General features: G+C 44.0%; 1 protein-coding gene across 7 annotated transcripts in view; it reads left to right on the top strand.

The window, feature by feature from the left end:
• SETD5 (SET domain containing 5) overlaps nucleotides 1-15,204 on the top strand; it is a 173,443-nt gene that overhangs the window by 102,856 nt on the left and 55,383 nt on the right. For all 7 annotated transcript variants that reach the window (XM_073350785.2, XM_073350778.1, XM_073350781.1 and 4 more), the window contains 5 exons: nucleotides 5,467-5,615; nucleotides 7,741-7,858; nucleotides 8,313-8,422; nucleotides 8,718-8,967; nucleotides 9,183-9,266. In XM_073350785.2, the coding sequence (XP_073206886.1) occupies nucleotides 5,467-5,615; nucleotides 7,741-7,858; nucleotides 8,313-8,422; nucleotides 8,718-8,967; nucleotides 9,183-9,266 (711 nt within the window). The remainder of the gene's footprint in view (nucleotides 1-5,466; nucleotides 5,616-7,740; nucleotides 7,859-8,312; nucleotides 8,423-8,717; nucleotides 8,968-9,182; nucleotides 9,267-15,204) is intronic.

A 15,204-nucleotide genomic window follows, 5' to 3' on the forward strand; every position in this document is an offset into this window, starting at 1 on the left:
GTTTTTGTTCGCTGCAGGGCACAGCCCAGGCTCCCTCTCTGGTGCCTTTCTGCTCTTGTGGGCAGACCACCTACTGTACACCCCGGCCCGCCCGCCCGCCCCAATCCCCTTAATGCACACAGTTCTTCTAAAAATCAAGCGGGACAAGGCATGAATTATCCTCATAGCACCAGTGTGGCCATGCCAGCATTGGTTCAGCATGCTCCTGGACCTCTCAGTGGCAGCTCCGCTCTCACTCCCAGTCCGACCGCACCCAATTTCTCAAGACCACAGCTGGTTACTTCACCTGAATCTCACCTACTTGCACCTAACTGCATGGATGCTGCATGGCTGAACCCTGAAGAGCAGGTTTGCTCAGAACAGGATCGGCACGTACCTCTCCCCACCCCTATGGGAGATCAGTGTTCTCCCATGAAATAACAGTTCTCAAGGGCTTGGAAAAACTGTATCCTCAGGTTCACAAATCGACCCTCCCCCACAGGGGATTTCAACTTGTTCCTGTCGAAACGCATCCTCTCCCCACCCCTCTTTGAGTCATTAGCATAGCGATCCCTGCTACTTCGCTCTTGGAAGGTCGCCTTCCTGGTGGTGATAATCTCAGCCAGAAGGGTCTCTGAGGTCAAGGCCCTTTTGTCAGAACCACCTTACATGGTGTTCAAGGACAAGGTTCAACTGAGCCCCCCCGTCTGGCCTTCCTCTCAAAGGTGGTGTCACAATTCATTAATAACTAGATCATATGCCTACCTGTCTTCTTCCCAAAACCTCTCAAGAACTCTGAGGAATGATGGCTTCATTCATTGGACATTAGGCAGGCCTTCACTTTTTATATTGAGAGAACTAAACCCTTCTGCAAATCCATGCAACTCTTTGTGGCAATAGCAGAAAGGATGAGAGGGCTAACCGCGTCAACCCAAAGGATCTCGTCCTGGATAACCGCCTGTATTTGGTCTTGTTTCGAGCAGGCGAACGTTTTATTTTTAGCCATAGTAACCGCTCATTCCACAAGAGCCTGAGCTTCGTCAGCGGTGTTCCTTGCACAGGTCCCAAACCAGGGCATCTACAGAGCCGCAACCTGGTCTTCAGTGCATATCTTTGCATCTCACTGTGCCATCACCCAACAGGCCCAAGGCAATGCCAGTTTGGAAAGCAGTGTTGCAGTCAACATGTCCATTAACTCTGAGCCCACCTCCTGGGGTTCTGCTTGTGAGTCACCTAGCATGGAATGGACTTGAAGAAAAAATGGTTACTAACTTTCTGTAACTGTTATTCTTTGAGATGTTGCTCATGTCCATTCCATGGCCTCTCTGTCAGAGTTACCGGTAAGAAGGAACTGACAAGGCGTGGAGCCAGCAGCACCCTTATACTGGCACATACGTGTGCAGCTCCAGAGGGCGCTACAGTCAGCCCAGCAAATACCCCTAAGGGAACATTCTCTGGCAATCATTCGCATGGCGCATGCACACCTATCGTGGAACGGACATGAGCAGCACATCTCGAAGAACAGTTATGGAAGGTCATTAACAGTTTTTTCCTAAAGAAAGCTTGTCTTCAAAGCATTGTACTCCCACTTAACCATGTTCTGATCATTCCTGTGTTTTGTAGATGAGTGGCAGCCTCTTTCCTTTCCCTTCCCAACTTTGATCTTTACTATTTGATCTTCTATGTGCTCCCAGAGTGTCTCTCTAAGGATCATGGTAGCAATAATGTTGGCTTTACGGAAGAAGAGTCACTTATCTGTTCTTAGACAATATTTCTAATAAGAGTCTGTACAGAAAAAGTGGAGGAAACACAGAGATATGGTTTCTAGAGTATCTTGAATCAAGGACAGATTCATGGTGCCAGCAAAGTCTATCATAGGCCTGGACTGAGGATGAATACTATCTGGAACAAAGTCTCAGATCAGAAAAAACATTGACATAAGATGAAGATGACCGTAATGGAAAACAAAAAGTATCACAAACAAAAATCCAGTTCTTACAAGACACTGTTTGGAATTTTGATCTCATACACAGGCATGCTTCAATGATCAGGGGTTTGTGAGAGATCTCTCCACTAATTCCTGGTATCCCCTCTGCTTCTCACCCTCTTCTGTGCATTGGCAGAGATCTAGTTCCAGTTGCACACTTTTCACTTCCACAACTGGTGAGTGCAGAATATCAATTTTGTTTAAAGTGATCTTCCAAATTCAGCTCAGGGAATAAATATCAGAAAGAGAATACAGCATCCACCAGCCGGAACACAATGATTCTTTCTTTTTGTTTTTTCCGTGGAAAATGGAGCTGTTTTGGTTCAATAATCAATGTGTCTGGTAGGATTTTCGTAATAACAAAACACAATCAGCCCTACCACAGAGAGAAATTCTCCTGTCCTTGGCAGAGCACAGTTTCCTATCTGTATGTGCACTGTCCATTAAAGGATTAGCAGAGTGGCTCCTACACCTGGAAATACCTTGTTCATCTTTTTTTGTATCTGGAAACAATAAAGTACCCTGCGGGGTCTCAATGTAATAGGACCTGGAATGTGAGGAAGTGAATGACACTTCAGAAGCTGGGTAAGTTCCCTCCAGTATGTCTTCCCACCTTTTCCATTGCTCCCGGGATAGGAAGGAGAGAGCAGCAGTAATGCTGTTTATCTTTCCGGCTGTAGAAGCTATGGCTCTCAGGCCTCATTAACCTAGTATTGGCACTTGGGATGCCTCTCTCATAGAGGAGGTCTGCTATTGAATCATAGAATCATAGAATATCAGGGTTGGAAGGGACCTCAGGAGGTCATCTAGTCCAACCCCCTGCTCAAAAGCAGGACCAATCCCCAATTAAATCATCCCAGCCAGGGCTTTGTCAAGCCTGACCTTAAAAACTTCTAAGGAAGGAGATTCCACCACCTCCCTAGGCAACGCATTCCAGTGTTTCACCACCCTCCTAGTGAAAAAGTTTTTCCTAATATCCAACCTAAACCTCCCCCTCTGCAACTTGAGACCATGACTCCTTGTCCTGTCCTCTTCTACCACTGAGAATAGTCTAGAACCATCCTCTCTGGAACCACCTCTCAGGTAGTTGAAAGCAGCTATCAAATCCCCCCTCATTCTTCTCTTCTGCAGACTAAACAATCCCAGTTCCCTCAGCCTCTCCTCATAAGTCATGTGTTCCAGGCCCCTAATCATTTTTGTTGCCCTTCGCTGGACTCTTTCCAATTTATCCACATCCTTCTTGTAGTGTGGGGCCCAAAACTGGACACAGTACTCCAGATGAGGCCTCACCAATGTCGAATAGACGGGGACGATCACGTCCCTCGATCTGCTCGCTATACCCCTACTTATACATCCCAAAATGCCATTGGCCTTCTTGGCAACAAGGGCACACTGCTGACTCATATCCAGCTTCTCGTCCACTGTCACCCCTAGGTCCTTTTCCGCAGAACTGCTGCCTAGCCATTCGGTCCCTAGTCTATAGCTGTGCATTGGGTTCTTCCATCCTAAGTGCAGGACCCTGCACTTATCCTTATTGAACCTCATCAGATTTCTTTTGGCCCAATCCTCCAATTTTGTCTAGGTCCCTCTGTATCCTATCCCTGCCCTCCAGCGTATCTACCACTCCTCCCAGTTTAGTATCATCCGCAAATTTGCTGAGAGTGCAAGCCACACCATCCTCCAGATCATTTATGAAGATATTGAACAAAACCGGCCCCAGGACCGACCCCTGGGGCACTCCACTTGACACCGGCTGCCAACTAGACATGGAGCCATTGGTCACTACCCGTTGAGCCCGACAATCTAGCCAACTTTCTACCCACCTTATAGTGCATTCATCCAGCCCGTACTACTTTAACTTGCTGACAAGAATACTGTGGGAGACCGTGTCCAAAGCTTTGCTAAAGTCAAGAAACAATACATCCACTGCTTTCCCTTCATCCACAGAACCAGTAATCTCATCATAGAAGGCGATTAGATATTGAAAGCAGTTTTCTACCCGGAACCAGACTGGTTTAAAATAAATACTTGGATGAAGTGATTATTGCTTTCATGGACCACAAGAGAGAACTTGTTCTACTGGCTGGTGCAAAGTCCATAGTTTTAACTCCATGTTAAACTAATGAAGCATAGACTTGAAATCCTCCAGAGGGTTTTATTATGGGTGTATAAGAGTGTCCAAACAAAAAGTACAAATCTCTGTAGTGTAGTGTTCTCAACGTGTTTAAAAAAAAGAAAGGAAGAAAGTTTTGTACAAATTTCAACATTAAACCTTTGGGCATCAATCTTATTCCAACCCTGCAAAGTCCTAGAGCCACAACCTTGAAATCTCATTTTGCTCCTTACAGTCCAGATTGAACCACTGCAGGAAATGTTGTTACACTTCATATCTATCAGAATAGGCCTTCTGATAGTTGCTGTCTCCAATCAGAAGTGTGAGGTTTTTCTTTTGTTTTTTAAGTTTGGAGCTTTCTCCATTGGGACCCAGTGTCGTACTTTGAATTCAAATAGGCAGTTCTCACAATTGTCATAGCATTCGTTTCCTACGTGAAGTCAAGAAATGTTCTTCCTTCAGTTAAGCATTTCAGCCCTTAGGAGCACTGACAGTCTCAGGGCAGAGTAGTCACGTATTGAGATTTGCTACACAGATATCGGGTAAGTTCACCAAGTTTGTATATTGGTCATCCAGTCTTAGCCGATGCAGTTTTGGGGGGGCGGGGCCAGAAGTCTTCTCCATGAATTGGTGTCCAGGGGGAGATGGAGGAGTTATGTATAATCTACCACATTTTGCGTGTCCACATTTAAAGGATGATCCTGCTTCCCACCCTGGAGACACACTGTTTTGACAATCCCACTGTAACAGCTCTGTGGACCTTAGCATGAAGAATAGGAAAGTTTATCCATGCTTACCTGAAAATTTGCTTTCTTCAAATATTAAGGTCCTCAGATCCTGGAGACAAATGGGTCATCCAGAATAGAGAAGGAAATTGACATCCAAGGATTTGGGGTTGTTGTCATTAGGAAGAATTTACCATGCTCAGCAGTGAGAGAAATTGTGCTTTTTCCTCAATTTGTAATTTAGGAAAGTAGTTTTGAATTATCCTGGCTGTGGAAATTATCTTAACTAGAGGGAAGGAATTTAAGGAGGTGGGGCATTCTCCTACTGCCAGTGATTGACAGGTCTGGTTCTGCCCCCAAGCTGCAATCAAGCTGAAGTACCAATTCTAATGGATCTGTTGATCTTACTACTCAAAGAAAGGACATTTTTGGTTAAGCACAGATGAATTTTCCTATTCCTATGAATAAACATTATTTCCAAGTTATTGCCTGTTGCCCAAATGTCTGTCTTGGAGTGAGTGGTGTCATGAGCTGGTCAGAATTCCCAGGTCCTGTTACTAGAAGCCAGTTTGTTCATATGTAAATCATAGGATAAAATCTACAGGGTTGTTGCCTGAGGTTCTGTTTTGAGTTCTCAAATTTTGTTCTGGTTTCCATTGCAGTTGCAACTGGGAAGAGTGACTCGGGTTCAGAAGCACCGGAAGATCTTGAGGGCAGCAAGAGACTTGGCATTAGATACCCTTATAATTGAATATCGAGGAAAAGTTATGTTACGGCAGCAATTTGAGGTCAATGGGCATTTCTTCAAAAAGTAAGAGTGCTATTCAATGACCAGTGTGAGAGCACAGGGGCATGGAGTGATTGAGGACCGCTGTGGGGGAACCCCACGCTGCCAGAGACCCTGCCACAAGGGGTCATGCAATTGTGCCAGGCACAGAAAAGTAAAAAAGATATAAAACAGCCCAGATTAAGTTGAAGGAGATTCCCCCAACTGAGCCATTCTATTTAGGTGACACATCTGAGGAGCTGTCCCAGATTGAGGTGTCAGTAGAGGTGGTTTTGGAACAAACTGATACATTTAAACAGTAATAAGTCGGGACCAGATTGTATTCACCCAAGAGTTCTGATGGAACTCAAATGTGAAATTACAGAACTGCTAACTATGGTATGTAACTTATTGCTTAAATCAGCCTCTGTACCAGATAACTGGTGAATAGCTAATGTGACACCGATTTTTAATAAAGGCTCCAGATGCCATCCTGGCAGTTACAGGCCAGTCAGCCTAACTTCAGTACCGGACAGACTGGTTGCAAATATAGTAAAGAACAGAATTATCAGAGACACAGGTGAACACGATATGTTGGAGAAGAGTCAACCCAGATTTTGTAAAGGGAAATCGTGCCTCACCAATCTTATTAGAATTATTTGAGGTGTGAACAAATGTGGACATGAGTGATCCAGTGGATATAGTGCACTTGAATTTTCAGAAAGCCTTTGACAAAGTCCCTCACCAAAAGCTCTTAAGCAAAGTAAGGAGTCATGGGATGAGGGTCCTCTCATAAATCAGTAACTAGTTACGAGATAGGAAACAAAGGGTAGGAATTAATGATCAGTTTTCACAGTGGAGAGAGGTAAGTAGCGGGGTCCCCCAGTGATCTGTACTGGTACCAGTGTTGTTCAACCAATTCATAAATGATCTGGAAAAAGGGGTAAGCAGTGAGGTGGCAAAGTTTGCAGATGATACAAAATTACTCAAGATAGTTAGGTCTAAGGCAGACTGTGAAGTGTTACAAAGTGATCTCAAAACTGGATGACTGGGTAACAAAATGGCAGATGAAATTCAATGTTGATAAATTCAAAGTAGTGCACATTGGGAACATAATCCCAACTATACATACAAAATGATGGGGTCTGAATTAGCTGTTACCACTCGAGAGAGACCTTGGCATCATGATGGATAGTTCTCTGAAAACATCCAGTCAATGTGCAGCAGCAGTCAAAAAAGCTAACAACATTAGAAACCTTTAGGAAAGGAATAGGTAATAGCACAGAAAATATAATTCCACTATATAAATTCATGGTACGCCCACACCTTGAATACTTGTGCAGTTATGGTTGCCCCATATAAAAAAAAATATATTCGAATTAGGAAAGTACAGATGGGGAGGCAAGAAATGAGTGGGGGATGGAGCAGCTTCCATATGAGGAGATTAAAGAGGCTTGGACTGTTCAGCTTGGGAAAGAGGAGACTAAGGGGGGATACGACAGAGGTCTATAAAATCATGAGTGGTGTGGAGAACGTGAATAAGGAAATGTCATTGACCCCCTCACATAGTGCACAAGCCAGTGATCACCCGAGTCCATTAATATGCAGCAAGTTTAAAACCAATATAAGGAAGTACTTCTGCACACAGTGCACAGTCATCTTGTGGCACTCGTTGCCAGGGGATGTTGTGAATGCCAAAAGTATAAAAAAAAACTTTGATAAGTTCATGGAGGATAGATTCATCAATGCCAATTAGCCAAGATGATCAGGAACCAAAGCCCATGGTCTGGGTGTCCCATAACTACTGAGTGCCAGAAGTTGGAAATGGACAACAGTGGATAGATCACTCGATAAATTGCCCTGTTCTGCTCACTCCCTCTGAAGCATCTGGCACTGGCCTCTGCCAGAAGACAGGATACTGGGCTAGATGAACCATTGGTCTTACTCAATATGGCCATTCTTATATTCTTATGTGTTTTTCCATTTATGGAATAAAAATCTCTTTTTTGGGTAGATCTGTTGTATTATGAGTTAGGAGCTGCATGAACTCCCTGAGTGAAAGAAGCAAAGGAAGAGCTGCTTCCCATCTTCCTGTTCAGTAAGGAGTGGCTGTTATACTGGTGGTGGGAATTGAGTCTGGGGGGATTACAAGAGTTTGTTACTTCCCTAGGCCATACCCCTTTGTGCTGTTCTACTCTAACTTCAACGGTGTTGAGATGTGTGTGGATGCCCGCACCTTTGGCAACGACGCCAGGTTCATCAGGCGTTCCTGTACACCGAATGCAGAGGTAAACTTCCTGCTCCTCCGTCAGTGAAAACACAGGCCAGCAGTGCACAGGTGTTAGTGTAGCCCCTTTCATGAGCATTCAAGCCCTGAATAAAATGAAGTGGCCACAAGTAATGTCAGTGAAGGGAAGAGAGAGAGTTTGATAATCCATCAGAGGGCTGTACAGATTTTTCCCATTTGGCTGCCTGTAGGCTGAAGATGGAGGAACAGGGAGGGAAGAGGTTGGGGAGCACAAGCCTTTCTCCCGAAGGCCTAAGAGAGCTAGAGAAGGGAAGACTCGTAGGTTTCCTCTGGTCAGGGCACAGGAGTGGTCCAGGATAGGACAAAGTAATGGATGGGGAAGGGCAGCAAAGCAGGCTTTTTTCTAAGGATAGTTGAGAGGGTAATTTTAGCGTGCCATGCAGAAACTCCCATCTCTCTTGGGGTGTCAGTTTCTGTCTGTTTTGTTTGTGAAGGTCCGTCATGTGATTGCTGATGGGATGATCCACCTGTGTATCTATGCACTCACCACCATTGCCAAGGACACAGAGGTCACCATTGCCTTTGACTATGAGTACAGCATCTGGTGAGTCCGTCATCTCACCAGCCTGCGCTGGTCTCCTGGCACAGACATCCTCCTCCTCCTCCTCCTCCAGCCCCTTCCTCTTTTCTTACATTTTGCTCCATCATCTGCTGAATTGTATTTTCATGTATTCTATTCTGCCCAGTTCTACTGGCCTCTTCTCTGATAGAGGCTGGAAGGTAGCAGGCTCTCCTTGCTTTGGCACCTGGTGAGATCTATAGTAGCAGATGCATTTAATGTCTCTGTAGGAGGGCTGAGAAATGAGGAGTGACACAGATATGTTTGTGTTTTGGACCAGCAACTATAAAGTGGATTGTGCATGTCACAAGGGGAACAGGAATTGCCCTGTACAGAAACGGAACCCAAATGCTGCAGAACACCTACCTCCACCTGTTCTAGGCACACTGATGATTGGGGCAGAAACTAGGCGTCGGAAAGCCCGTAGGAAGGAACTAGAATTGGAACAGCAGGGCATTGCATCAGATGAGAACAGCAACCAGCAGGCAGAGGAGGTTCCAGAGGGACCTGCTGCAGCCAGTGACAATGAGGTAAAATTTGACACTTTATAATGTCAGGTGTCTGATCATTCACTGTGGAGGACTTTGGTCCTACAGGGTACTGGTATCTCCAGAACTGCCACAGCTCTTTCTTAAGCCTCACCCTAGTGAGATAGCAAAACTAATCCTAGTAATTTTTCAGTTGCTCCATATTTTCATTTTGCAATGGTGACTCCTCTGAGTCCTGGCTTCTCTCTGCTCTTCAGGCTGCAGATAAAGAAGAGAAGCAAGAGGAGGGGGAAAGAGAGGAGGCTGTGGATGAGCAGGGAGCCCTGGCTCACAGCAGACGGGTGAGTACCTCTTCTACTCTGATCTGTAGTTTTGTTTTTCGTGGCAGGTGTATAGGATGGAGCAGGTCACGCAGGGCCAATTGGTTGTTTCTCTTGTTTAGTGACATGATTCCAAATGTTCAGAAACCACTGACTTGTCAGGAAGGGTGAACCAGGCAGATTTCACATCCCACGATGTCTGTACACTGCTGGTTAGGCTCCAATAAGTTAGAGATGGAGAAAATCTAGTAACTACCATTTGCTTTGTGGGACTGTCTCACAGCCTACAACATCCAATTGGTAAGAATGTTTTTTCTTTCTTGGTTTCATTCAGTTAGTCCTAGCTCCTTTCTTGGTCACTAAATAATTTCTCCTTACTCCCTGGTGTCCAAACACTTCAAAGTAAATATTGTTAGGTTACTATCATGTCCCTATGCCTCCTCCTTCCCTCCCTCCTTTGTAGCCTAGCCAAGCTTATATATACTTAGCTGTTTTAATCTTTCATCACACCTATATATCAATCCCTCCAGGTCCCTGATCATTTTGCTTTTTTCTGAATTCCCTCCAACTTTTTTGCAAGGTTGCTAGCTAATGCCCTAGGAGGCATGTCTTCCCTGTATCTTTTATTAGTGATCCTTGTTTTGCACACACACGGTTGTAAAAGTCCTCCTTAGTCCACTTAGATTTTTGGCAACACACAGTCCTTTTGCTCTTTTTCTTCCCTTTTCCTTGCAACCCTAGCTACTATGGTTTTCTGGTGTGGTTACTTGCTGTTTATCCTCAGATCTTTGAGGAGACCCTTAAACTAACACTACAATCCTTGATTTTTTCCCAAGGATTTATAGTCTATTGTGCCTTCTTTATAGCATCTGGGTTGGTTTTCTGGGTGGTAGTTTTCTGTATAACTAAGAACTAGGTTTTTTTAATGTATGTACTTCAAGAGGATGTTTATCCTGAGATGTGTCCTTGACATTAATTGAAAGTGCAATGAAAATAACAGCAGTGCATACTCCATCCACCAACCAGCACATATATCACAGTTCAAAATCACCCACTTTTCGTGTTCCCCCGAAATGCTTTAGCCCTCTCTGAAATGCCTGCTTCCACAGATTGGGTTTGTTTCCAGTGGTATCCTGCATGGATCAGTTCTGATCCCTACTCTTAGTAACATTTTTATCAGTGACTTGGAAGAAAACATAAAATCATCATTGGTCAAGTTTTCAAATGACACAGGAGTTGGGATAGTGGTAAATAATGAAGAGGATAGATCACTGACTCAGGGTGATCTGGGTCACTTTGTAAATGGAGTGCACGCAAACACTGTGTGTTGTAATTCAGCTAAATGTAAAAGCATACCTCTAGAAATAAAGAATATAGGTCATATTCACAGGATCAAAACTAAGGTTGAGTTTCCTAGGGGATTCAAGCAGATGAGGGAGAAAAGGCAAGACGAGGCTGAAGGGAAATGTCGAGACTCGCAGGTGCAAGAACTGTTAGGGTAGACTGCTGGGTGAGGAAAATGGCCAGCAGAAACGTGACTACAAGAACCGGCAGAGGAAAAGACCAGCTAGTGAGGGAGAAATAGAGCTCAGGAATATGTTTGCTGAGTTGGAAAATGAAAAAGAGATGCATCAGGCGTAACAGAAGGTGGGAGGGCAAGGAAAAAGAGAAGAGCGGCTATTCCTGTAAGAAGAGGGAAAGAGTCAATGGAGATAGCCAGAGTTTGGAGCCCCAGGAGGATACAGGATGACTCACGGAAGATTACAAAAGAGAACAATAGGCAAGAGAACTTGCAGTCAGAAAAAACAGGAAGAAGGCTGGAGAATCACACCACCACCAGGAAGAGGCAGGTCTATGTGATTGGTGACTCCCGACTAAGAAAAACAGACAGGCCTGTCATCAGAGCTGATCCGGAAAGCAGAGGGGTGTGCGGTCTGCCGGGAGCTCAGATACAGGATATGGAACTGAGGCTGAAGAGGATCCTAATGGGATCAAGAAAGAATCCACTGATTGTCCTTCACATGGGAACAAACAATACTGCTAGAACATATCAAAGGAGATTTTGCCAGGCTGGGGAAGACACTTACTTAAAGAAATGGAGGCTCAGGTGACCTTCAGTGGGATTCTGCCTCTCTCTAGAGGAGGGAGAACCAAGGCAAGACAAGATTATGATGATCAACAGATGGCTCAGGCAGTGGTACTATAGTAAGGGCTTTGGGATGTTCGTCCAGTGGGAGGCATTCATGGACAGAAGACTTCAGTGGATGGACTCTCCCTGAGTAGGGAGGGAAATGGACTTTTGAGGTGGCGGTTGGCCCAACTAATTAAAAGAGTTTTAAACAAGGAGCTCCAGGGAGACAATTGGGAGATGCTCAAGTAATCTCCGCGCCTGATTCTAATATTGACCAGGAGGAAGAGAGAGAGAGAATATACAGCAATGGAGAAAGGAAGCAATGGTGAGTAAGAGAATGGACATTAAGAGGAAAGATAGTGCCAATGAAGCTAACAGTCAGGTAGGCGATACTGGCAGTAGAATGACTACCCAATCAGATGAGGAATGTGGGCAAAGCCAAGCAGAAACTACTAAATTGTCTGTATATCAATGCGAGGAGCCTGGGTAACAAAATGGAGGAACTAGAACCACTGGTGCAGGAAGCAAAACCAGATACTATAGGAATAACAAGAAGAGTGGTGGAATAGGAGTCATGACTGGAGTACAGGGATTGAAGGGTATGTGCTGTTCAGGAAAGACAGAAATAAAGGTAAAGGTGATGGAGTAACTCTGTATATTAATGATGAGGTAGATTGTAAAGAAATTAGAAGTGATGTAAAGGATAACATTTAGTCTGTTTGGGTCAAAATCACTTCGAGGAAGAAAGGTTCTCCTTGGATAGTGCTTGGAGTCTGCTACAGACCCCTAGGATCCAATCTGAGACCTCTAATGTTTTTAATGAAATAATACTACTGGGAATTGTGTGATTATGGGAGACTTTAACTTCCCAGATAGAGATTGAAGAATAAGTGCTACTAATAATAGTAGGGCCTAGATTTTCCTGGATGTGATGACTGGTAGATTTCTTCACTAAATAGTCGCTGAACCTAAAAGAGATGATGCCATTTTAGATTTGGTGTGGTGGGTAGTGAGGACCTCATAGAAGGTTGTAGGGGACAAACTTGTTCAAGTGATCATGAGCTAATTCAGTTTAAACTAAATGGAAGGATAAGCAAAAATAGATCTGCAAGTGGGGTCCCTGATTTCAAAAGGGCAAACTTTTAAAAAAAAAATTAAGGGAATTAGTTAGGAAAATAGACTGGACTGAAGAACTCCAGGATCTGAATGTGGGAGAGACTTGGGATTACTTTGTCAATGTTGCAGAAACCATCTGAAGCCTGCATCCCAAGCAAGGGGAAAAAATTCATAGGGAAGGGTTGCAGACCAATCTGGATGAACAAGCATCTCAACAGGTAATTAAGAAAAAGCAGAAAGCCTATAAGGAAAGAAAGATAGGATGGATCAGCAAGGAAAGCTACCTCTTGGAAGTCAGAAAATGTAGACAAAAAGTGAGAGTTGCCAAAAGCCAGGCAGAACTGGACCTTGCAAAGGAGATTAAAACCAATAGTGAAAAGTTTATATAGCCATATAAATAAAAAGAAAACAAGGAAAGAAGTGGAATCGCTAAGCACTGAGGATGGGGTGGAGATTAAAGATAATCTAGGCATGGCCCAACACTTAAATATGTTGCCTCCATTTTTAATAAGGCTAATGAGGATTTTGGGAATAGTGGCAGCATGGCTAATGAAAATGAGGATATGGAAGTAGAAATTACCACATCTGAGGTGGAAGTCAAACTCAAACAGCTTAATGGGACTAAATCAGGGGGCCCAGATAATCTCCATTGAAGAACATTAAAGGAACTGGCATATGAAATTGCAAGCCCAATAGCAAGGATTTTTAATGAATCTGTAATCTTAGGGTCATACCCTATGACTGGAGAATTGTTAATATGGTACCTGTTCAGAAAGGAAAAAACGTGATCCAGGAAACTACAGGCCTGTTGTTTTGACCTCAATTGTATTCAAGGTCTGGGAATAAATTTTGAAGGAAACAGTTGTTAAGGACATAGAGGTGAATGATAATTGGGATAAAATACAACATGGTTTTACAAAAGATAGATCATGCCAGACCAACCTGATCTCCTTCTGTGAGAAAATAACTGATATTTTTAGACAAAGAAAATGCAGTAGATTTCATCTACCTCGATTTCAGTAAGGCATTTGGTACAGTTTCACATGGGGAATTATTAAATCGGAGAAGATGGGGATTAATATGAGAATTGAAAGATGAATAAGGAACTGGTTAAAGGGGAGACTACAACAGGTCATACTGAAAGGTGAACTGTCAGTCTGGAGGGAGGTTACTAGTGGAGTTCCTCAGAGATCCGTCTTCGGACCTATCGTACGTAATGTTTTTATTAATAGTCTTGGCACAAAAAGTGGGAGTGTGCTAATAAAATTTGAGGATGACACAGAGTTGGGAGATATTGCCAATACAGAGGAGGACCATAGAAGATCTGGATGACCTTGAAAAGTGGAGTAATAGAAAAGGGATGAAATTTAATAGTGCAAGGTCCTGCGTCTAGGGACTAATAACAAGAATTTGTTGCTATAAGCTGAGGACTTATCAGTTGGGAGCAACAGAAGAGGAGAAAGACGCGGGTACATTGGTTGATCACCGAATGACTATGAGCTATCAGTACGATGTGGCCGCAAAAAAGACTATTGCAGTCCTAGGATGCATCAGACGAGGTATTTCCAGTAGAGAAAGAAAAGTGTTAGAACTATTATTAAAGGCACTGGTGAGACCTTGCCTGGAATACTGGGTGCAGTTCTGGTTTCTCATGTTTAAGAAAGATGAATTCAAACAGGAACAGGTGCAGAGAAGGGCTAATGCCAGTGTGGAGAGGAGTTACTTAAATTAAGCACCAATGTGAACACCGGAACAAATGGATAGAAACTGGCCATCAACAAGTTTAGGCTTGAAATTAGACAAAGGTTTCTAACCATCAGAGGAGTGACATTCTAGAACAGCCTTCCAAGGGGAGCAGTGGGGGCAAAAAACCTAACTGGCTTCAAGACTGAGCTTGATAAGTTTATGGAGGGGATGGTTTGATGAGACTGCCTACAATGGCATGTAGCTGATCTGTGACTGCTAGCAACAAATATCTCCAATGGCCAGTGATGGGACACTAGATGTGGAGCGCCCTGAGTTACTACAGATAATTCTTTCCTAGGTATCTGGCTGCTGGGTCTTGCCCACATGCTCAGGGTAGAACTGATTGCTATATTTGGGGTCAGGAAGGAATTTTCTCCCAGTTCAGACTGGCAGAGACCCTGGGGGGTTCCCCTTCCTCTGCAGCACAGGTAACTTGCAGGTTTAAACTAGTGTCTCTGTAACTTGAAGTCTTTAAATCATGATTTGAGGACTTCAGTAACTCAGCCAGAGGTTAGGGGTCTGTCACAGGAGTGGGTGGGTGAGTTTACGTGGCCTGTAATGTGCAGGAGATCAAACTAGATGATCATGATGGTCCCCTCTGACCTTAAAGTCTATGAGTCTACGATTTGGGATTCTCTCCTGAGAAGCAGTGATTCTGAAAAAGATTTGGATGTGATGGTGGATAGTCAGCTGAACATGAGCTCCCAGTGAGAAGCTGTGGCCGAAAGAGCTAATGTGATCCTGGGATCCATAACCAGGGGAATCTCAAGTAGGAGTCGAGAGGTTATTTTACCTCTGTATTAGGCACTGGTGCGACTGCTGCTGGAATCCTGGATGTTGATAAATTGGAGAGAGTTCAGAGGAGAGCCATGAGAATGATGGATAAGCTCGAAAGCTTGTCTCTGTCACCTACAGAAGTTGGTCCAATAAAAGGTATTACCTCACCCAGCTTGTCTCTGTGAAGGA

Source organism: Lepidochelys kempii, chromosome 7 (genome assembly GCF_965140285.1).
Source record: "Lepidochelys kempii isolate rLepKem1 chromosome 7, rLepKem1.hap1, whole genome shotgun sequence".
In the NCBI taxonomy this organism is placed as follows: Eukaryota; Metazoa; Chordata; order Testudines; family Cheloniidae; genus Lepidochelys; species Lepidochelys kempii.